We start from the raw sequence: 24,221 nt of genomic DNA on the forward strand, positions 1-24,221 counted from the left end.
TCACACACGCTTTTTTAGTTCTGTCCACAAATGTTCTATGTGATTGAGGTCAGGGCTTTGTGATGGCCACTCCAATATTTTGACTTTGTTGTCCTTAAGCCATTTTGCCATAACTTTGGAATCATCTTTGGGGTCATCGTCCATTTGGAAGACCCATTTGCAACCAAGGTTTAACTTCCTGACAGATGTCTTGAGATGTTGCTTCAATATATCCACCTAATTTTCCTCCCTCATGATGCCATCTATTTTGTGAAGTACACCAGTCCCTCCTGCAGCAAAGCACCCCCACAACATGATGCTGACACCCTCGTGCTTCACGGTTGGGATGGTGTTCTTCAGCTTGCAAACCACCCCCTTTTCCCTCCAAACATAATGATGGTCATTATGGCCAAGCAGTTCTATTTTTGTTTCATCAGACCAGAGGACATTTCTGTTTATGAGCCGTCAGCTGTTCTCTTTGTCATGTTTATCTCTTGTCATCTACTTTAGAAAAATCCCGAGCTGCTGATTTGTTTGTTGTTATCCTTCATCTGACGTGTTATGGTTCATCTGTCTAGACATCCGGGTTACCTCCCACCACGTTCCAATGTTCCCATTTAGGGTATGGCTTTCTGAGACTGTTATGGTGGGTGTTTTCAGGTGCTGTCATCTGCCACCATCGTAGCAAAGCACACATCAGCTCTTTGCAACGCCTGTCGCCTGGCCTCCTCCAAGACAGCCAACCCCACAGCCAAGAGACACTTTGTCCAGTCTGCCAAGGAGGTGGCCAACAGCACAGCCAACCTGGTCAAAACTATAAAGGTAAGACTGCAGACTCCAATGAGGTTTTTTTGCTGATAGACTGGCCCATTACGTGTATATTGACCTGTGTTTCTCCATTTCTTTCCCTCCAGGCTCTGGATGGTGATTTCTCTCAGGAGAATAGGAACACGTGTCTGGTGGCCACAGCTCCACTCATAGAGGCTGTTGAGAACCTCACAGCGTTTGCGTCTAATCCAGAGTTCGCCAGCAGCCCTGCTCAGATCAGCAATGAGGTACAACTACACACTTCTGGCCATTTCTAAACATAGTGCTCCGTTCAACTTGTGTGAAAGTTTAAACTTTATTTAGAACTCTGAGACCAACTGCATTGACATTGTGGGTGTATGAAAAGTTTACCTTAAACAGTTTATTTTTCATGGTTGTCATGGAGATGCTCATCTTTCGTTTGTTTATGTGCAGGGCTCTGCCGCTCAGGAGCCCATCCTCCAATCAGCTCGCTCTATGCTGGACAGCTCCACCCACCTGCTGAAGACTGCACGTTCACTTGTTATTAACCCCAAAGACCCACCCACCTGGTCGGTCCTGGCTGGCCACTCTCGGACTGTGTCTGACTCCATCAAAGGTCTCATCACGGCCATCAGGTTAGCACAGTGACAGCACTGCACCTCTTACTGGCCTGGACATGGACAACTGTTATAACTCATTAAGTTGTGATAAGCAGTTATAATAACCTTCAGAGATTGGACAAGACCATAATGTTCATCCTTGATCTCTGATTGGCTGATTTGGCTCAAGGCTGTTGATCGGCTTACTCATGGTTTGTTAGAATTCACCATCTCTCCAGATCTCTCTGATCCTGTTGGATGCCTGCTAGCTGACATAGATAAACATGCTCTTTATATTTATTTCATCCTCTTTCCCTCTCTTTCTCTCTCTCCGCCTCTCAGGGACAAGGCTCCAGGCCAGAGGGAGTGTGACTACTCCATAGATAACATCAACAGATGTATCCGGAACATTGAGCAGGCCTCGCTAGCTGCAGTCAGCCAGAACCTGGCCAGCAGGGATGACATCTCACTGGAGGTAATGATCGTTAATGAGACACTACACGCTCTGCTGACCCACAGGCACCCTCCCCTCTCATTCTCTCTCTATCCATCCTTCTCTCCCTTTACCCATCTCTCTCAATCTCTCTGTCCGTTAGTGGGCTACAGATCTTTGATCAGGTCTACTGCTAATTGAGACCAACTGCCATTTGAATTAAGTTAAAAGCAGTTTGGACAGGGAGCGTTAGAATTGCCACAGAACCACAACATGCCTTGCATAATGACCAATGTTGAAATTATTTTACTCTGATCAATCCCATCAGGCCTTGCAAGAGCAGCTGACGTCCACAGTGCAAGAGATTGGATACCTAATCGACCCAATATCTACAGCCGCCAGAGGGGAAGCTGCCCAACTAGGACACAAGGTAACTAGTTGCAGCATCATCACTGTTACCAATACTAGGTCTATATCACCTGTCAGGTGCAGTCAATAGCTGCGTTCCAGGTTTTTATTTGTATTTATGATGATCTGGAACGCAACAATAACCAGTCTGACACATTAACCTCTGACCCTTGACCCCTTTCCATCCCAGGTGACCCAGCTGGCGGGCTACTTTGAGCCTCTGATCAGGGCGTCGGTGGGCGTGGCGTCCAAGCTGCAGGACCACCAGCAGCAGATGACCTTCCTGGACCAGACTAAGACCCTGGCAGAGTCCGCCCTGCAGATGATCTATGCAGCCAAGGAGGGAGGAGGAAACCCCAAGGTATGGAAAAATATGGGCGATAGGGCCAAAATATCATGTCACAATATTTTTCTAATTTATGTATTTGACGGTATTTTGAAGTATCTGAATAATACAAGTTCTAAACCTGTTTTATGAGTAGTGCATGCCCCTGGGATGGCAAACATGAATTAGAAGTGTTTTTAATGGGCTTTTTACATAATATTTGTTTTATACTCAACTAGGACAAAACCGACAGTGAAGTAATCCAACTTTCCATGTATTTAGCTCTGTATCAGCATATCGTCATAGACTGTATTGTAAAAATCCATACGGGTATGTGGATCCATACCTTAAAATAGGATGTATGGCCCAACCCTACCCCAGGTTGAACCCTCACAGCTTAACAGGGCTTTGGGTCTTTGAAAAAACACTATCTAAAGCCTACTATCATTGCACCTTACACAAACTTTAATTGATTGGATTTATAAATCACTCAAAGTGCTTTATAACACAAAGCGGAAACTCCACCTCATCTTTATGGATTATGAATATAACCTATACAGTTGCTAATAACTAATACGTATGTTGTTTGAACAATAACTAATAGATGCACTTTTCTAAGTTTAACTTAGGAAGTGAAGAGACTCGTAGTCTAACAGATACAGGTGAAGTCAGAAGTTTACATACACCTTAGCCAAATACATTTAAATTCAGTTTTTCATCATTCCTGACATTTAATCCTAGTAAAACGTCCCTGTCTTAGGTCAGTTAGGATCACCACTTTATTTTAAGAATGTGAAATGTCAAAATAATAGTAGAGAATTTATTTCAGCTTTTATTTATTTCATCACATTCCCAGTGGGTCAGAAGTTTACATACACTCAATTAGTATTTGGTAGCATTGCCTTTAAATTGTTTAACTTGGGTCAAGAAAGTTCGGATAGCCTTCCACAAGCTTCCCACAATAAGTTTTATTGTGGGAAGAATTTTGGCCCATTCTTCCTGACAGAGCTGGTGTAACAGAGTCTGGTTTGTAGGCCTCCTTGCTCACACACGCTTTTTCAGTTCTGTCCACAAATGTTCTATGTGATTGAGGTCAGGGCTTTGTGATGGCCACTCCAATACCTTGACTTTGTTGTCCTTAAGCCATTTTGCCACAACTTGGGGTCATCGTCCATTTGGAAGACCCATTTGCAACCAAACTTTAACTTCCTGACAGATGTCTTGAGATGTTGCTTCAATATATCCACCTAATTTTCCTCCCTCATGATGCCATCTATTTTGTGAAGTACACCAGTCCCTCCTGCAGCAAAGCACCCCCACAACATGATTCTGCCACCCTCGTGCTTCACGGTTGGGATGGTGTTCTTCAGCTTGCAAGCCACCCCCTTTTTCCTCCAAACATAATGATGGTCATTATGGCCAAACAGTTCTATTTTTGTTTCATCAGACCAGAGGACATTTCTCCAAAAAGTACGCTCTTTGTCCCCATGTGCAGTTGCGAACCGTAGTCTGGCTTTTTTATGGCGGTTTTGGAGCAGTGGCTTCTTCCTGTCTGAGCGGCCTTTCAGGTTATGTCGATATAGGACTCGTTTTACTGTGGATATAGATACTTTGTACCTGTTTGCTCCAGCATCTTCACAAGGTCCTTTGCTGTTGTTCTGGGATTTATTTGCACTTTTCACACCAAAGTACGTTCATCTCTAAGAGACACAACGCATCTCCTTCCAGCGTTGCCCCATGGCGTTTATACTTGCGTACTATTGTTTGTACAGATGAACGTGGTACCTTCAGGCGTTTGGAAATTGCTCCCAAGGATGAACCAGACTTGCGGAGGTCTACAATTTTTTCCTGAGGTCTTGGTTGATTTCTTTAGAATTTCCCATGATGTCAAGCAATGAGGCACTGAGTTTGAAGGTAGGCCTTGAAATACATCCACAGGTACACCTCCAATTGACTCAAATATTGTCAATTAGCCTATCAGAAGCTTCTAAAGCAATGACATAATTTTCTGGAATCTTCCATGCTGTTTAAAGGCACAGTCAACTTAGTGTATGTAAACTTCTGACCCACTGGAATTGTGATACAGTGATTATAAGTGAAATAATCTGCCTGTAAACAATTGTTGGAAAAATTACTTGTCATGCACAAAGTAGATGTCCTAACCGACTTGTCAAAACTACAGTTTGTTAACAAGAAATTTGTGGAGTGGTTGAAAAATGAGTTTGAATTACCAACAGAAGTGTACGTAAACTTCAGACTTCAAGTGTATGTATCTCTGTCTGTATGAAGGCGTCCCATACCCATGATGCCATAGCGGAGGCTGCTCAGCTGATGAGGGAGGCGGTAGATGACATCATGGTGACCCTGAACGAGGCCGCCAGCGAAGGGGGTATGGTGGGCGCCATGGTGGACTCCATTGCTGAGGCCATGGGCAGGGTGAGTGGGGGTGACGGGGGGGCAGGATGAGTGGGGTATGGTGGGCGCCATGGTGGACTCCATTGCTGAGGCCATGGGCAGGCTGAGTGGGGGTGATGGGGGGGCAGGATGAGTGGGGTGTGGTGAGCATGGTGGACTCCATTGAGGCCATGGGCAGGATGAGTGGGGGTGACGGGGGGCAGGATGAGTGGGGTGTGGTGAGCATGGTGGACTCCATTGTTGAGGCCATGGGCAGGGTGAGTGGGGGTGACGGGGGGCAGGATGAGTGGGGTGTGGTGAGCATGGTGGACTCCATTGCTGAGGCCATGGGCAGGGTGAGTGGGGGTGACGGGGGCAGGATGAGTGGGGTGTGGGGAGCATGGTGGATTCCATTGAGTCCATGGGCAGGATGAGTGGGGTGTGGTGAGCATGGTGGACTCCATTGCTGAGGCCATGGGCAGGGTGAGTGGGGGTGACGGGGGGCAGGATGAGTGGGGTGTGGGGAGCATGGTGAATTTCATTGAGGCCATGGGCAGGGTGAGTGGGGGTGACAGGGGGCAGGATGAGTGGGGTGTGGGGAGCATGGTGGATTCCATTGAGGCCATGGGCAGGATGAGTGGAGGATGCAGCAACACCACTGTCAACATACGGGCGGCAGGGTAGCCTAGTGGTTGGAGTGTTGGACTAGTAACCAAAAGGTTGCAAGTTCGAATCCCCAAGCTGACAAGGTACAAATCTGTCGTTCTGCCCCTGAACAGGCAGTTAACCCACTGTTCCTAGGCCGTCATTGAAAATAAGAATTTGTTCTTAACTGACTTGCCTAGTTAAATAAAGGTCAAATTTAAAAATAAACATTTTTAAATACTATCATAAGACTGGCAATGAGAGGGATAGAGAGTGCTTTTGCCATTATGGTTATCAGTTGCATTGTAAAGAATCAATATCTTTGGCTGTGTAGGAAGAAGAAGCCTCGAATGTTGAAGCATCTTGTGTCATCTCTCGCTCAACAAGTGGTCTGGGCCAAGCTGTAGAATCTGACGTGCTGTGTTTGTCTCCAATCTGCATCTAAGCTGCGTTTTATGTCATAAATCATTCATGTACATTCCTATGAACTCTGTATGAATGTGTCTGACTGGAATAAATGGGGATAATCTGTTGAGATAATTTGCTGAGATAACAGCGTTCTTTAACCTGCATTTGTAGTGGAGGTGAATTACAGGATTTAACATAGTGGATACCAGTCTATCACTATTATCGTCAGTACACATTCCAGCCAGCGTGCCAGAAGCATCCATGTGGGAACCATTTGTGTCTTACTCTGTGTTGATGTGGTAAAGTGGCTGACATCATAACGACGGGTGTCTAATAAGTGACAGTGTATTTACAGACTGATATGCTAATGATGGATTGGAATGAGCTAATGTGCATATTCATGATCATATTCTGAAGGTGGATACTTTGCCAGGAAGACGTTAGTAAGGAAGTATGTTAAAACAGTTCAGTATGCCAAGAGAGTTCACAATGCAGGTTGAATAAGGGTTGTATGTTTGGCTTAAGGGTTGTTTAAGGGTTGGTTTTTAGTTAGAATAAGGTTTTGTATGTTTGGTTGAAAAAGGGTTGAATTTTGTTTTTTGGGGGGGTTAGAATGTTATTTATTTTTTCACGTTTGAATGAGGGTTTATTTTTGGTTGAGTAAGGGTTTTCTATGTTTCTTTCCTCTCAGCTGGACGAGGGGACCTCTCCTGAACCAGAAGGATCGTTTGTAGACTACCAGACTACCATGGTGAAATACTCCAAGGCCATTGCGGTCACCGCCCAGGAAATGGTAAATTAGATTCAGATGGAAATACCTATTTATTTTTGTTTAACAATTTATCTCTAGAGCGATCAATCAATATAATTGTATTTATAAATCCCTCTTTACGACAACATTTGTCACAAAGTGCTTTGCGGTAACATAGCCAACATTCGTTGAAAGAATTATCCAAACGTCTTGTTTCAGGACTCAACCCCTTTTTCTTCCTGTGGACCACAAGTCATCCACAAACGTCCTCCAGCAGGCTCTGTGTTGTATAGTTTTCTCTATTCCTTTCAAGGATTCAGGAAGTCTGGTGTTAATGTTGACTGGTCTCTCTGTCCTCTAGATGACCAAGTCTGTGACGTGTCCAGAGGAGCTGGGGGGTCTGGCCTCTCGGGTGACCACAGACTACAGCCAGCTGGCCCTGCAGGGACGTCTGGCCGCGCACACTGCAGAACCCCAGGAGGTATCCAAACACTACAGTCAATCCCATCCATCTATCCACCCATTTCTATTGTCCCAATTTGACTACTATGTCACTCTGATCTGCTTTCTACTCAACAAACTTGGTACCAGATAACCTGGATTCAAATGTACAACCAGAGAGATTAATTCAATCTTTATTTTGTCACCGTATTAGGTTAGCATAAAGTTATTGCTTGGGTTGATTGGTGTCTTCTATGCTGGTTCTGTCTCCCTCCAGATTGGTTTCCAGATCAAGGCTGGTGTCCAGGAGCTGGGTCACGGCTGTATCTTCCTGGTGCAGAAGGCTGGAGCGCTGCAGATCACCCCCTCAGACAGTTACACCAAGAGAGAGCTCATAGAGTGTGCCCGCACCGTCACAGAGAAGGTACTGTACAGAAGGAGAGGTCTTCCATCCCAATAAGGGGTCACATACCTGGTTTACCATACACCTTCCTTTTCAACTCCCATCAATTCAATAAGTCAATTGGAATTTGAGTTATGAAAAGAGCAGTGGAGCCAGGGTCTCCAGTCAATCCTGTTTAATGATACATGATAAGTATTCCACTGGCACTAAATGAATACAGTGAAACATGTCAAACACAGAGCAGTGGAGCCAGGGTCTCCAGTCAATCCTGTTTAATGATACATGATAAGTATTCCACTGGCACTAAATGAATACAGTGAAACATGTCAAACACAGAGCAGTGGAGCCAGGGTCTCCAGTCAATCCTGTTTAATGATACATGATAGTTATTCCACTGGCACTAAAGCAGTGGAAAGGTACATAGGCCAATATTCTGCTTTGATGTATTCTGCTTTTCTGTTATCACAGATCATCCTCCTAGGAAGGAATGCTTTATGCTTTTCCAAGGACATTGCTTAAGTCTTTGTGTGAATGTGGAAGAATTTATTTTGCTCTGCTTTAAATTTCCATGTAGGGAAATGGAAGGGTATTGTCTCTGTCGCTCTCTCTCTCTCTTTCTCTCTCTGTCTGTCTGTCGGTCTCTCTCTCTCTCTTTCACTCTCTCTTGTCTCTCTCTCTCTCTCTCTCGCTCTCTCGTCTGTCGCTCTCTCGTCTGTCGCTCTCTCGTCTGTCGCTCTCTCTCTCTCTCTCTCTGCCGCTCTCTCTCTCTCTCTCTGCCGCTCTCTCTCTCTGCTGCTCTCTCTCTCTCTCTCTCTGCCGCTCTCTCTCTCTCTCTCTGCCGCTCTCTCTCTCTCTGTCTGCCGCTCTCTCTCTCTCTCTCTGTCTGCCGCTCTCTCTCTCAAATTCAAATTCAAATTCAAGCTGCTTTATTGGCATGAAAAACATTGTGTCAATATTGCCAAAGCAACAATGTATACAATATACATTGTAACAAAATTGTAAATGATATCAAATAATAATATAAAATGGTAGTAAATAATAATACAAAAATAAATACAATAAAATGGTAATAGTCTACAGTAAACATTAATAATTATAGTAATAACAATAATAGTAATAATAAGTAAGTTACTGTTTACTATGCAGATGTTATTATTCAGTGTCCCTCAGGCTATGGCAGGAAAATACATATTTGGCTGCAAGAGGAGCCATTGCTCCTTCGCCCATGAGTATTCTTAGTTTTTCCTCTGGGTTCAATTTGTAAAAATGTGGAATATATGTAGTCATTTCTGTGAATAATGAATCTCTTTGTGAGGAATATTTATCACAGTAAAGGAGAAAGTGCATCTCTGTCTCTACCTCCCCTGTCATGCAGTGACCACATACACGCTCCTCTTTGGGTAGCCATGTCTTTTTATGTCTGCCGGTTTCTATTGCCAATCGGTGGTCACTCAGCCTGTACTTGGTAAGGATCTGTCTCTGCTTCGTATCTCTGACAGAGTAGAGATAATCAGCCAATTCATATTCTCTGTTTAGGGTCAGATAGCAATTTAGTCGGCTTTGGGATTTTGTTTCGTTTTTCCAGTATTGTAAGTATGATTCCTTTGATTGGTTCATGATTTTGTTTATTGGAATTCTTTCTTTTGAAGCAGTGCTGGTGTCAGCTTGATTGGTGAGGTCCAACACCAGCTGACTGAGAGGGCTCGTTTCTGGGCTCAGCTCTTGGGCTTGAAGTGCTTTAAATTGCAGACTCGAATTTGGACTTGAATTTAGATGTAGCCAAAATTTTAATGATCTTTTCTGTATTTTCATTATTACTGGAAAACGGCCCAATTCTGCCCTACATGCATTAGTTGGTGTATTTCTCTGGACTTGTAGAATTTTCCGACAGAATTCTGCATGTAGGGTTTCAATTGGATGTTTGTCCCACATTTTAAAATCCAGTTTATTGAGTGGCCCCCAAACCTCACTTCCATAAAGTGCTATTGGTAGGATTACACTGTCAAATATTTTAGTCCAAATTCTAATTGGGATGTTGATTTTGAATAATTTCATTTTTATTGCATACATTGCTCTGCGGGCTTTTTCTTTGAGTGCATTCACTGCCATATTAAAGTTTCCCGATGCAGATATGGTCAGACCAAGGTAGGTGTAATGTTTTGTGTGTTCAATTAAGGTGTTGTTCAGGGTGAATTTACATTTTTGTTTCTGACATCTGGGTTTTTTTTGGAAAATCATGATTTTAGTTTTTTGGAAATTTACTGCCAGGGCCCAATTATGGCAATATTGCTCCAGAATATTAATGTTTTGTTGAAGACCTTCTTTGGTTGGTGATAGAAGTACCAAGTCATCAGCATATAGCAGGTATTTCACCTCTGTGTCAAATAGTGTGAGTCCTGGGGCTGGAGATTGGTCCAACATGTCTGCTAATTCATTGATATAAATGTTGAAAAGATTTGGACTCAAATTGCAGCCTTGTCTCACACCTCGACATTGTGAAAAAAATTCTGTTCTTTGGTTTTTGATTTTTATTGCACACTTGTTTTCTGTGTACATACATTTTATTAAGTCATACACCTTACCACCAAGCCCACTTTGTAGAATTTTGTAGAATAGCCCTTCGTGCCAAATCGAATCAAATGCTTTTTTAAAGTCAATAAAGCAAGCAAAGATTTTGCCCTCTTTTTTTTGGTGGACGTGTTTATTAATTAGTGTGTGTAAGGTGTATATATGGTCAGTAGTGCGATGGTTAGGGAGAAAGCCAATTTGACATTTACTTATTACATTTTTTTCTTGAAGAAAGGTTTGAATTCTTGAATTCAAAATGCTACAGAAAATCTTTCCCAAGTTACTGTTGACGCAAATTCCCCTGTAATTATTGGGGTCTGATTTGTCTCCACTTTTGTGGATAGGGGAGATGAGCCCCTGGTTCCAGACATCAGGGAAGCAGCCAGAAGTTAAAACCATGTTGAACAATTTAAGCACAGCATTTTGCAACTCAGGTGTGCTGTTTTTCAGCATTTCATTTCTGATGTTGTCTACACCACAAGCCTTTTTTGATTTAATAGATTTTAGCTTTTCATTTAGTTCTTGTTGGGTTATTGGGTAATCTAATGGATTTTGGTTGTTTTTAATGACTGATTCCAGGATGTTCAATTTTTCTTTAATTTCTAATTGGTTCTGGTTTAAGTCTTTTTGTGGGATGTTTTTGTATAGATTATCAAAGTAAGTTTTCCAAATTCCTACATCTTGTATGGCTAATTATTGTGGCTTTGTTGTGCTTAAATTGTTCCACATGTCCCAGAACTGATTTTGGTCAATTGCGTTTTCAATTTCATCAAGTGTCTTGTTGGTATAATTCAATTTCTTGCATTTCAGTGTTTGTTTATACTGTTTCAGAGTTTCAAAGTATTCATATCGTAGCTCTGGGTTGTTTTGCTGCTTATGTTTTTTGTTTGACATTTGTCTTAGGTGTTTTCTAATTGTTTTACATTCATTATCAAACCATTTGTCAGTAACATTTTGATTTTTGCTTCTGATGTTGCATTGCTTTGGTTTTCTCAAATTTGCTTTCGATGCTGCTTTTTGGAATATGCAGTTGATGTTTTGGGTAGCTGAATTGACACCATCTTTATTGTTTTGGTACTGTGAGTTATTGAAAAACTGTATAGAGTTCATCATTTCATTTGAGTTCAATGTTTCAATGAATGCCTCTGCACTGTTTGGAGCCCATCTGAACGATTGGTTTATGTTGTAAAGTTTATTGGGCTGTTTTTTTGAATGAATATTGCCGGTTAATTTCTTCAGAAACACGTTGATCTGACTGTGATCTGACAATGGTGTCTGTGGTCTGACAGTGAATGCACTAATGGAGGAGGGGTCAATGTCAGTGATGGCATAATCGACTACACTTGTCCCAAGAGCTGAGCAGTAAGTAAACTGACCTAAAGAGTCCCCTCTGATTCTACCATTAAGCATGTACAGGCCTAAGGCTCGACAGAGATGTACTAACTCTTTTCCATTTTTGTTCAGTATTTGGTCAGGACTGTTTCTATTATTTATAATAGGGCTACTGTACAAGGAGGGGTGTCCAAATATGTGGTGGTTACCTCCCGCATCAGTGTAGTCAGGCTCAGAACCTGTTCTTGCATTGAAATCTCCACAAAGAAGCACTTTACCCTGCGCCTGAAATGTAATGATTTCTGTCTGGAGATTGTCAAAAAACTGATCATCATAATATGATGAATCTGAAGGAGGAGCATAAGCTGCACATATGTATACATCATTGTCACAATAGATTGTACCTTTGTTAAGTTTTAGCCAAATGTGAGTGGTACCTTTTTTCATTTCATTCAGTGCTAAGTCCTGCTTATGCCAAATGATGATTCCACCTGAGTCTCGGCCCCGTTTAACATTTTTATGTTTGATTGATGGTAGTAAACTTTCTCTATAGCCTGAGGGACACTGAGTATCTATGTCTCCACGACACCATGTTTCCAGTAGGATTATGATGTCCTGTCCCTTGATGTTTTTAATCAATTCTGGATTAGTTGTTTTATAACCAAAATGTGAAGAGTATAGGCCCTGGATATTCCAAGAGCTGATAGTTAATGATCTCATTTATAATAAGTGATATTCACTGGTTTGAGTAAAGTACATCGAAAAAAACAACAAAAAAAAATATGTATATATATATATATATATATACACACATACATACACATATACATACATACATACATACACATATACATACATATATACATACACATACATATATATATATACATATATATATACATATACATACACATACATATATATATATACATATATATATACATACACATACACATACATACACATATATACATACACATACATATACACACATACATACATACATACATACATACACACACACACACACACATACATACACACACACACACATACATACATACATATATATATACATATATATACACATACACATACATATATATATATATATACACACATACATGCACATACACATACATACATACATACATACACACACACGCGCACACACACACACACACACACACACCATTACATATAATAATTATTATAATACCGGTGTCAATACATTTAGGAATATTTGTAAACAAATGAATAAGAATGGAATAAGATTGCATTGTACTTATGTTATGTGCAATCTGCAACCCTGTGTGTTTGTGTGTGTGTGTGTGCGCGTGCGTGCCCGTGTGTAAATTAAAGGGACTGTCTAGCTCAGTAGTCTGCATATTAGTTGCAGTAGTTGGCGCACCTCTCCTATCTCTGATTGTTCTAGGGGTCTTCTGCCAGAGGTTACCTCAGCATATGTAGGCTGACGATCTAATTGATACATGGTGTGGACTGCATCATGTGGTCTACTTCCCTGAAGGGCAGTGTTCTGACCGACCCTGGAGTGGTGGTCAGAGCTGTGTTGTGATGGGCTGGGTCTAGTAGTAGTCTCTCTCTCTCTCTCTCTCTCTCTCTCTCTCTCTCTGTCTGCCGCTCTCTCTCTCTCTCTGTCTGCCGCTCTCTCTCTCTCTCTGTCTGCCGCTCTCTCTCTCTCGCTCTCTCTCTCTCTCCCTCTCTCTCTCTCTCTCTCTCTCTCTGTCTGCCGCTCTCTCTCTCTCTCTCTCTCTCTCTGTCTGACGCTCTCTCTCTCTCTCTCTCTGTCTGACGCTCTCTCTCTCTCTCTCTCTCTCTGTCTGACGCTCTCTCTCTCTCTCTCTCTCTCTCTCTCTGTCTGACGCTCTCTCTCTCTCTGTCTGTCGCTCTCTCTCTCTCTCTCTCTGTCTGACGCTCTCTCTCTCTGTCTGTCGCTCTCTCTCTCTCTGTCTGTCGCTCTCTCTCTCTCTGTCTGTCGCTCTCTCTCTCTCTGTCTGTCGCTCTCTCTCTCTCTGTCTGTCGCTCTCTCTCTCTCTGTCTGTCACTCTCTCTCTCTCTGTCTGTCGCTCTCTCTGTCGCTCTCTCTGTCGCTCTCTCTGTCGCTCTCTCTGTCGCTCTCTCTGTCGCTCTCTGTCTGTCGCTCTCTGTCTGTCGCTCTCTGTCTGTCGCTCTCTGTCTGTCGCTCTCTGTCTGTCGCTCTCTGTCTGTCGCTCTCTGTCTGTCGCTCTCTGTCTGTCGCTCTCTATTTCACTCTCTCTGGTCTGTCGCTCTCTCACTGTCTGTCGCTCTCTCTCTCTGTCTGTCGCTCTCTCTCTGTCTGTCGCTCTCTCTGTCTGTCGCTCTCTCTCTGTCTGTCGCGCTCGCCCTCTGTCTGCCGCTCGCCCTCTGTCTGCCGCTCGCCCTCTGTCTGCCGCTCGCCCTCTGTCTGCCGCTCGCCCTCTGTCTGCCGCTCGCCCTCTGTCTGCCGCTCGCCCTCGGTCGCTCGCTCACTCGCCCTCTGTCTGCCGCTCACCCTCTGTCGGTTGCTCGCTCTCGGTCACTCGCTCGCTCTCTTTCGAGAAACCACCACCTTCTACAACACGAGTCCTGTAGCAATCACACACCAACAAGAGAAAAACACTGACAGCCACACCAACTCAGTGTGTGTTGTCTCTGTGTGTGTCTCTCTGGATTAATCAAACTGAGCATTTTGACTGTGTCTGTCTCCCCAGGTGTCGATGGTGCTGTCGGCCCTACAGGCTGGTAATAAGGGCACTCAGGCCTGCATCACAGCTGCCAGTGCTGTCTCTGGCATCATCGCTGAACTGGACACCACCGTCATGTTCGCCTCCGCTGGCACACTCAACGCAGAGAATGACGAGTCCTTCGCTGACCACAGGTGTGTGTACAAACAAAAATGTGAATAACTGGGGACATTTTGTTAGTCCCCATGAGGTCAAATGCTATTTCTAGGGGGTTTAGAGTTGAGGTTAGAATTAGTGTTAGGGTTAGAATTACATTAAGGATTAGGAGCTAGGGTTAGGTTTAGGATTAGGAGATAGGGTTAGGTTTAGGGTTAGGAGCTAGGGTTAGGTTTAGGGTTAGGAGCTAGGGTTAGGTTTAGGGTTAGGAGCTAGGGTTAGGTTTAGGATTAGGAGCTAGGGTTAGGTTTAGGGTTAGTTTTAGGATTAAGGTTAGGTTTTTGGGTTCGGGTAAGACAAACCATCAAACAGGCAACGCGTCAATACAGAACTCAGATGGATTACCAGGACTTGTACACAAAACATGTGTGGACCAACTGGCAAGTGTCTTCACTGACATTTTCAACCTCTCCCTGACCGAGTCTGTAATACCTACATGTTTCAAACAGACCACCATAGTCCCTGTGCCCAAGATAGCGAAGGTAACATGCCTAAATGATTACTGCCCCGTGGCACTCACGTTGGGAGGCATGAAGTGATCGTGGACTTCAGGAAACAGCAGAGGGAGCATCCTCCTATCCACATCGATGGGACAGTAGTGGAGAGGGTGGTAAGTTTTAAGCTCCTCGGCGTACACATCACAGACAAACTGAATTGGTCCACCCACACAGACAGCGTGGTGAAGAAGGCGCAGCAGCACCTCTTTAACCTCAATAGGCAGAAGAAATTTGGCTTGTCACCAAAAGCACTCACAACCCTTTACAGATGCACAATCGAGAGCATCCTGTCGGGCTGTATACGGCCTGGTACGGCAACTGCTCCGCCCACAACCGTAAGGCTCTCCAGAGGGTAGTGAGGTCTGCACAACGCATCACCAGGGCAAACTACCTGCCCTCCAGGACACCTACACCACCCGATGTCACAGGAAGGCCACAAACATCATCAAGGACAACAACCACCCGAGCCACTGCCTGTTCACCCCGCTATCATCCAGAAGGCGGGGTCAGTAAGGGTGCATCAAAGTTGGGACCGAGAGACTGAAAAACAGCTTCTATCTCAAGGCCATCAGACTGTTAAACAGCCACCACTAACGTTGAGGGGCTGCTGCCAACATACTGACTCAACTCCAGCCACTTTAATAATGGAAATTGATGTAAAAAATGTCATTAGCATGTTTACATACCCAAATTACTCATCTCATATGTACAGTTTAGAGAACAAGTATTTGCTACACTGCCAATTTTGCAGGTTTTCCTACTTACAGAGCATGTAGAGGTCGGTAATTTTTTATCATAGGTACACTTCAACTGTGAGAGACGGAATCTAAAACAAAAATCCAGAAAATCACATTGTATGATATTTAAGTAATTAATTAGCATTTTATTGCATGACATAAGTATTTGATCACCTACCAAACAGTAAGAATTCCGGCTCTCACAGACCTGTTAGTTTTTCTTTAAGAATCCCTCCTGTTCTCCACTCATTACCTGCATTAACTGCACCTGTTTGAACTCGTTACCTGTATAAAAGACACCTGTCCACACACTCAATCAAACAGACTCCAACCTCTCCACAATGGCCAAGACCAGAAAGCTGTGTAAGGACATCAGGAATAAAATTGTAGACCTGCACAAGGCTGGGGTGGGCTACAGGACAATAGGCAAGCAGCTTGGTGAGAAGGCAACAGCTGTTGGCACAATTATTAGAAAATGGAAGAAGTCCAAGATGACGGTCAATCACCCTCAGTCTGGGGCTCCATGCAAGATCTCACCTCGTGGGGCATCAATGATCATGAGGAAGGTGAGGGATCAGCCCAGAACTACACGGCAGGACCTGGTCAATGACCTGAAGAGAGCTGGGACCACAGTCTCAAAGAAAACCATTAGTAACACACTACGCCGTCATGGATTAAAATCCTGCAGCGCACGCAAGGTCCCCCTGCTCAAGCCAGCGCATGTCCAGGCCCGTCTGAAGTTTGCCAATGACCATCTGGATGATCCAGAGGAGTAATGGGAGAAGGTCATGTGGTCTGATGAGACAAAAATATAGCTTTTTGGTCTGATCTCCACTCGCTGTGTTTGGAGGAAGAAGAAGGATGAGTACAACCCCAAGAACATCATCCCAACTGTGAAGCATGGAGGTGGAAACATCATTCTTTGGGGATGCTTTTCTGCAAAGGGGACAGGACGACTGCACCGTATTGAGGGGAGGATGGATGGGACCATGTATCGCGAGATCTTGGCCAACAACTTCCGTCCCTCAGTAAGAGCATTGGCTGGGTCTTCCAGCATGACAACGACCCGAAACACACCGCCAGGGCAACTGGCTCCGTAAGAAGCATCTCAAGGTCCTGGAGTGGCCTAGCCAGTCTCCAGACCTGAACCCAATAGAAAATCTGAGGGAGCTGGAAGTCCGTATTGCCCAGCGACAGCCCCGAAACCTGAAGGATCTGGAGAAGGTCTGTATGGAGGATTGGGCCAAAATCCCTGCTGCAGTGTGTGCAAACCTGGTCAAGAACTACAGGAAAACGTATGATCTCTGTAATTGCAAACAAAGGTTTCTGTACCAAATATTAAGTTCTGCTTTTCTGATGTATCAAATACTTATGTCATGCAATAAAATGCTAATTAATTACTTAAAAATTATACAATGTCATTTTCTGGATTTTTGTTTTAGATTCCATATCTCACAGTTGAAGTGTACCTATGATAAAATGACAGACCTCTACATGCTTTATAAGTAGGAAACACTGCCGATTTTGCAGGTTATCAAATACTTGTTCTCCCCACTGTATATACTGTACTCTATACCATCTACTGCATCTTGCCTATGCCGTTCTGTACCATCACTCATTCATATATCTTTATGTACATATTATTCATTCCTTTACACTTGTCTGTATAAGGTAATAGTTGTGGAATTGTTAGGTTAGATTACTCGTTGATTATTACTGCATTGTCGGAACTAGAAGCACAAAAATGTCGCTACACTCGCATTAACATCTGCTAACCATGTGTATGTGTCAAATACAATTTGATTTGATTTGATTGGTCATAGCTTACATCAACACCATCATGCCAGAAACCCTAGACCCACTCCAATTCGCATACCGCCCCAACAGATCCACAGATGACGCAATCTCAATCACACTCCACACTGCCCTTTCCCACCTGGACAAAAGGAATACCTATGTGAGAATGCTGTTGACTACAGCACAGCATTCAACACCATAGTGCCCACAAAGCTTATCACTAAGCTAAGGATCCTGGGACTAAACACCTCCATCTGCAACTAACCCTAGGTGGTGTCGGAGGAAGGCCCAAAGAATTGTCAGACTCCAGGCAACCAAGTAATGAAATGTTCTCTCTGCTACCGCACGGCAAGCGGTACCGGTTCGCCAAGTCTAGGACCAAAAAGCTCCTTAACAGCTTCTACCCCCAAGCCGTGACTGCTGAACAACTAAACTAATCGAATGGCCACCCAGACTATTTACATTGAGTACGGGTTAGGTTTAGGATTAGGGGTTAGGATTAGGGGTTAGGATTAGGGGTTAGGATTAGGGGTTAGGTTTAGGATTAGGGGTTAGGATTAGGATTAGGGGTTAGGATTAGGGGTTAGGTTTAGGATTAGGGGTTAGGTTTAGGATTAGGGGTTAGGATTAGGATTAGGGGTTAGGATTAGGGGTTAGGATTAGGATTAGGGGTTAGGTTTAGGATTAGGGGTTAGGATTAGGATTAGGGGTTAGGGAAAATAAGAGTTTGAATGGGACTGAATTGTGTCCCCCCACAAGGTTGTGTGTGTGTATGACAGAGACAGCTGGAATCAGGTCTTAGGCCAGGAGTGTCAAACTCATTCCACGGAGTCTGAGTGTCTGTGGGTTTTTGGTTTATCCTTTCAATTAAGACCTAGATAACCAGGTGAGGGGAGTTCCTTACTCATCAGTGACCTTAATTAATCAATCAAGTACAAGGGTGGAGGGACAACCTGCAGACACTTGGCCCTTTGTGGAATGAGTTTGACACGTGCCTTAGGCCAACCTCCACCCCTGCACTCAGTGACAGGAAGACATATATAGTGATCAGGCAGGAGGAAGTGTCTGGACTGGAGTCCCACTACAAATCATTCAGACTGGGAGGAGAGGAAGTCGCTCAGTACTTCAGACCAAACACTTCTATTAAACACTTTAGACGTACTGTACCTTACCTGACCCCTGCCTCTGCAGATGCTCTGACAAAGATCAACCTTTGATATGGAAATCTCTGAAGGTTGAATGATGTCGTCTTTTAAACACTAGAACCGCTTGGCATCTATGGACCGCCCTTCAAGCTAATGAGCAGTCATTTTGACTGCAACATTCCAACAGTGTAATTAATATATCTCATGCTATAGCAAAAAGTATCATTTGGTTGTGTTTATGAAGGCCTTAGTTAACACGATGTTCTGATTTGTATTTTATTTCAAATTACACAGTAGCATTTTCCTTTACTGTGATGCTCAAACACAATTCTAGTTTTGAATACTTTTTATTTGTGAATTGCTTTGTTACAACTATGAAACAGAAAGCATATGCTTAGGAGCATGACAACAGCTTATTTTTAGAAAGACAAAAGAAAATACCCCAACCACCAAGAAGTAGGGTCAAAAGACACACGGTCAAATGATGACAACATCAGTAGCCTGAACATCATTAGAGGTAGGGTCAAAAGACACACGGTCAAACAATGACAACATCAGTATCCTGAACATCATTAGAGGTAGGGTCAAAAGACACACGGTCAAATGATGACAACATCAGTATCCTGAACATCATTAGAGGTAGGGTCAAAAGACACACGGTCAAACAATGACAACATCAGTATCCTGAACATCATTAGAGGTAGGGTCAAAAGACACACGGTCAAATGATGACAACATCAGTAGCCTGAACATCATTAGAGGTAGGGTCAAAAGACACACGGTCAAATGATGACAACATCAGTATCCTGAACATCATTAGAGGTAGGGTCAAAAGACACACGGTCAAATGATGACAACATCAGTATCCTGAACATCATTAGAAGTAGGGTCAAAAGACACACGGTCAAATGATGACAACATCAGTAGCCTGAACATCATTAGAGGTAGGGTCAAAAGACACACGGTCAAACAATGACAACATCAGTATCCTGAACATCATTAGGGGTAGGGTCAAAAGACACACGGTCAAATGATGACAACATCAGTATCCTGAACATCATTAGAGGTAGGGTCAAAAGACACACGGTCAAATGATGACAACATCAGTATCCTGAACATCATTAGAGGTAGGGTCAAAAGACACACGGTCAAATGATGACAACATCAGTATCCTGAACATCATTAGAGGTAGGGTCAAAAGACACACGGTCAAATGATGACAACATCAGTATCCTGAACATCATTAGAGGTAGGGTCAAAAGACACACGGTCAAATGATGACAACATCAGTATCCTGAACATCATTAGGGGTAGGGTCAAAAGACACACGGTCAAATGATGACAACATCAGTATCCTGAACATCATTAGAAGTAGGGTCAAAAGACACACGGTCAAATGATGACAACATCAGTATCCTGAACATCATTAGGGGTAGGGTCAAAAAACACACGGTCAAATGATGACAACATCAGTATCCTGAACATCATTAGAGGTAGGGTCAAAAGACACACGGTCAAATGATGACAACATCAGTATCCTGAACATCATTAGAGGTAGGGTCAAAAGACACACGGTCAAATGATGACAACATCAGTAGCCTGAACATCATTAGAGGTAGGGTCAAAAGACACACGGTCAAATGATGACAACATCAGTAGCCTGAACATCATTAGAGGTAGGGTCAAAAGACACACGGTCAAATGATGACAACATCAGTATCCTGAACATCCTTAGAGGTAGGGTCAAAAGACACACGGTCAAATGATGACAACATCAGTAGCCTGAACATCATTAGGGGTAGGGTCAAAAGACACACGGTCAAATGATGACAACATCAGTAGCCTGAACATCATTAGAGGTAGGGTCAAAAGACACACGGTCAAATGATGACAACATCAGTAGCCTGAACATAATTAGGGGTAGGGTCAAAAGACACACGGTCAAATGATGACAACATCAGTAGCCTGAACATCATTAGAGGCACCAAGTGGTCTTGATAAATAGTGTAACTTGGCGCAACATCAATAATGACATTACAATGAATATATGTTAATATGACAGTTGTCAAAAATAGACAATTATTGTCAGCTCGTACTTCATCAGTTGGGTTTAATTTAGCTAGTATCCCTTGTCCTAACAGTTGAAACAATTTTCTTAACTTTCACTTGCTTGACACACTTGGACATACCTTTGTTTGGTTGTAGTGTGTAATAGTATCCAGTTTTCTCTTGCTTGTGTCCCGTTGTCTTGTCATTCTTCAGCAGGTGCCATATTCTGCGCAAAGGGAGGGTGCTCCTGTCTCTGTTTGTTCATGGTGCCTGCCATACTTGTTTTCTTTGCATTCAACTTGTTCGCCAATGACAGTGAAGTGAAGTAATTGTCCATGGTGACAGTTCTCCCCTTGCTAACGTAAGGTTCCACAAGCCTCATCACCACATTCTCTGAAACGTATATTCATCACTGTGTAGCGTCCTCCAAGTTGTCCAGAGTAGTCTCATAAGACTGGTTGGATTTGTTTTGCTGATATAGGGAACATACCATTTTGAGATGTATTGATCCATTCTAATCATCATCAATGGCCCTCCCTGTTCTTCATTCACAATTGGTGATTATATTAGTAAGCTTATTTCGCTTCCCCTTCTCATCAACTCACCCCTTTTCCACATCATACTTCACTTCGTTTATTTCATCTGTTGTGTGTGAAATTAGTTTAGGTGTAGTTTAGGTTCAGTTTCAACTTGGGACTCCACTTTCAACTGTCAGAAGGAGGAGCAGAGCAGGCCCTACTGTTGGGAGGAGGAGCAGAGCAGGCCCTAGTGTTGGGAGGAGGAGCAGAGCAGGCCCTACTGTTGGGAGGAGGAGCAGAGCAAGCCCTACTGTTGGGAGGAGGAGCAGAGCAGCCCTACTGTTGGGAGGAGGAGCATAGCAGGCCCTACTGTTGGGAGGAGGAGCAGGGAGGAGGAGCAGAGCAGGCCCTACTGTTGGGAGGAGGAGCAGAGCAGGCCCTACTGTTGGGAGGAGGAGCAGAGCAGGCCCTACTGTTGAGAGGAGGAGCAGAGCAGGCCCTACTGTTGGGAGGAGGAGCAGAGCAGGCCCTATTGTTGGGAGGAGGAGCAGAGCAGGCCCTACTGTTGGGAGGAGGAGCAGAGCAGGCCCTACTGTTGGGAGGAGGATCTGAGCAGGCCCTACTGTTGGGAGGAGGAGCAGAGCAGGCCCTACTGTTGGGAGGAGGAGCAGAGCAGGCCCTACTGTTGGGAGGAGGAGCAGAGCAGGCCCTACTGTTAGGAGGAGGAGCAGAGCAGGCCCTACTGTTGGGAGGAGGAGCAGAGCAGGCCCTACTGTTGGGAGGAGGAGCAGAGCAGGCCCTACTGTTGGGAGGAGGAGCAGAGCAGGTCCTACTGTTGGGAGGAGGGGCAAGGGGGGGAAACCATTTTTTTAAATGACATGCCCTCCTATAACTGGTTATTACATCAGTTCTGTTTGTGATATTAAAAATCTAACAACGGCGTTGTGTTTTTAAACTTATTTAGGAAAAGTCAAGGACGGAGTGGGCAAGAGTTAATGGCAGAGTAATAAAAACCAAAAAGCTGTCAAATTGACTGCTTTAGGGTTCTAGTGTTAAGAGCTATCATTTTGAATGGGTTAAGAGTTTTGACATATCTTTGTGTTGGTGGAGGGTCGTCTCATAGCAGGTTGGTATTAATAAGACCATTGGAATTTTTAAAAACAACGTAATGTTTAACCATGAGCCATGGTAACACCTGTAGAAGTTTAGAGATTTAACCGCCTCCTTCGGTCTCTCTTCATCTGTCCGTCTCTCTCTCCTCCCTCTCCCTGCACCCCCTCCCAGGGAGAACATATTGAAGACAGCGAAGGCTTTGGTGGAGGACACTAAGATGTTGGTGTCTGGAGCAGCGTCCGGTCAGGACAAACTAGCCCAAGCTGCCCAGTCCTCAGCTAAGACCATCACACAGCTCACTGACGTGGTCAAACTGGGCGCCGCCAGCATCGGCTCTGACGACCCAGAGACACAGGTGACCTATTATTGATTTTAGGTGACATCTTCTGTTTCCAGAACAGTCCTTAGTGGACAAAATTACTGTGCTTTTTTAGACTGTTTTTAATTAATAAAACATAGGCCTACTGCAACTTTCCTTTCTTCAAAGAGACTGCTATTAAAAGTAGGAAGTACTGTAGCTATTTAGGGGGACCTATTGATGTACCCAACCTGGGATGGACTCTACCCCAGGTTGTGTCCTTAATAAGCTGATGATATGTGTGTTCTGTATAGGTGGTTCTGATCAACGCAGTGAAAGACGTGGCCAAGGCCCTGGCTGAGCTCATAGGAGCCACTAAGTGTGCTGCGGGCAAGGCTGCAGACGACCCATCCATGTACCAGCTGAAGAGTGCTGCCAAGGTGGGAGACCCAGTAGGACCCATATTGGACTCTAAGGCCACTGTCTCTAACAGGCATTGTTGCATCATCATCCCTCCTGGCTGTAGCTTATTATACAGTTACTATACATCTTCTTGACAGAGTGCTTTTTAGTCTAGCACTAGGCTTAATCTGTGTCCGGGCAACCGACCAATTCTGTTTGAACTATGTCTAATGCTCTGAAATAAAATATTGTGAGATTAAATCTTGTAATGTACGCCCAGTTGTCCCCCAGAGACATGGCAGAAGTGAACGGGATGCCTCCTCAGTCTGATATGTGCATAAAGGGTGTTCTGGTGAGCACTTCCAGTACACCAGATGAAGGCATGCTGTCGTTGTGTGTCATATCAGCAGATTCCTTCCCCCTCCTTTAGGCCTAGCCATTAATCAACATCCCATCTACCTCTTATATGCTAACGCCATGCACGAATCTCATCCAGCGCTAGTCAATGACCCAGCCAAGTGGAAAGGAAGCCAGATCTAAAATCACTGTTAGCCACCACCTAGCGCATGCGGTGGAAATGTAGTTTAACAGACTGATGGGCTGTGTCCCAAATGGTATCCTATTCCCTATATACTGCTCTACTTGGGGCCCTGGTTATAAGTAGTGCACTATATAGGGAATAGGATGCCATTTGGGATGCAGTCATAGTAATCCAGGGCACTCCTTTTAACCTGCTTTTGGACCTTCTCCATGCCCTGAGTCAGACAGACGGTAGATAACAGGTCAAGTTTGGCTTATATTAACTTCAGCTCAAGCTGCAGGGTGGTTCATGTTGATGGCTGTTGTGCTGCCTGTCTTTCAGTTCCATATGGTGTTTATGTACATAATACCAACAGCACACGCAAACTGTCAACAGAAAAAAAGTTTAATCTCTCCGCCCACCAAAGGCAAGATGTCTCTCTGATGCCCCCAGTGCTGTCTCTCCCACTGACATCCATGGACCTGTCACCCCCATTGTCCCCCCTCTGGTAACCCACCAGGTGATGGTGACCAACGTGACGTCCCTGCTGAAGACGGTGAAGGCTGTGGAGGACGAGGCCACGCGGGGGACCAGAGCCCTGGAGGCCACCATTGAATGTATTAAACAGGAACTCACAGTAAGCAGTCATCTATAAAGTTATTTATTTCATCAATGACTTGATTAGGATAGATGACAATGGACATGCTCTCTCACTTCCGCTTTGTGGCCTAAACGTGTCCTCAAGCTAA

General features: G+C 44.0%; 1 protein-coding gene across 4 annotated transcripts in view; it reads left to right on the plus strand.

The window, feature by feature from the left end:
* LOC110526624 (talin-2) overlaps positions 1-24,221 on the plus strand; it is a 130,146-nt gene that overhangs the window by 95,962 nt on the left and 9,963 nt on the right. For 3 of the 4 annotated variants that reach the window (XM_090238930.1, XM_090238932.1, XM_090238931.1), the window contains 15 exons: positions 640-801; positions 894-1,034; positions 1,222-1,403; positions 1,710-1,842; positions 2,129-2,230; positions 2,399-2,569; positions 4,823-4,969; positions 6,672-6,773; positions 7,093-7,212; positions 7,450-7,596; positions 14,208-14,374; positions 22,424-22,607; positions 22,865-22,990; positions 23,233-23,304; positions 23,993-24,109. In XM_090238930.1, coding sequence (XP_090095056.1) covers positions 640-801; positions 894-1,034; positions 1,222-1,403; positions 1,710-1,842; positions 2,129-2,230; positions 2,399-2,569; positions 4,823-4,969; positions 6,672-6,773; positions 7,093-7,212; positions 7,450-7,596; positions 14,208-14,374; positions 22,424-22,607; positions 22,865-22,990; positions 23,233-23,304; positions 23,993-24,109 — 2,073 coding nt within the window. The remainder of the gene's footprint in view (positions 1-639; positions 802-893; positions 1,035-1,221; positions 1,404-1,709; positions 1,843-2,128; positions 2,231-2,398; positions 2,570-4,822; positions 4,970-6,671; positions 6,774-7,092; positions 7,213-7,449; positions 7,597-14,207; positions 14,375-22,423; positions 22,608-22,864; positions 22,991-23,232; positions 23,305-23,992; positions 24,110-24,221) is intronic. The other variant, XM_090238933.1, reaches the window with a different exon arrangement.

The sequence above is a fragment of the Oncorhynchus mykiss genome, chromosome 6 (assembly GCF_057628025.1).
Source record: "Oncorhynchus mykiss isolate SJ-2025 chromosome 6, ASM5762802v1, whole genome shotgun sequence".
In the NCBI taxonomy this organism is placed as follows: Eukaryota; Metazoa; Chordata; class Actinopteri; order Salmoniformes; family Salmonidae; genus Oncorhynchus; species Oncorhynchus mykiss.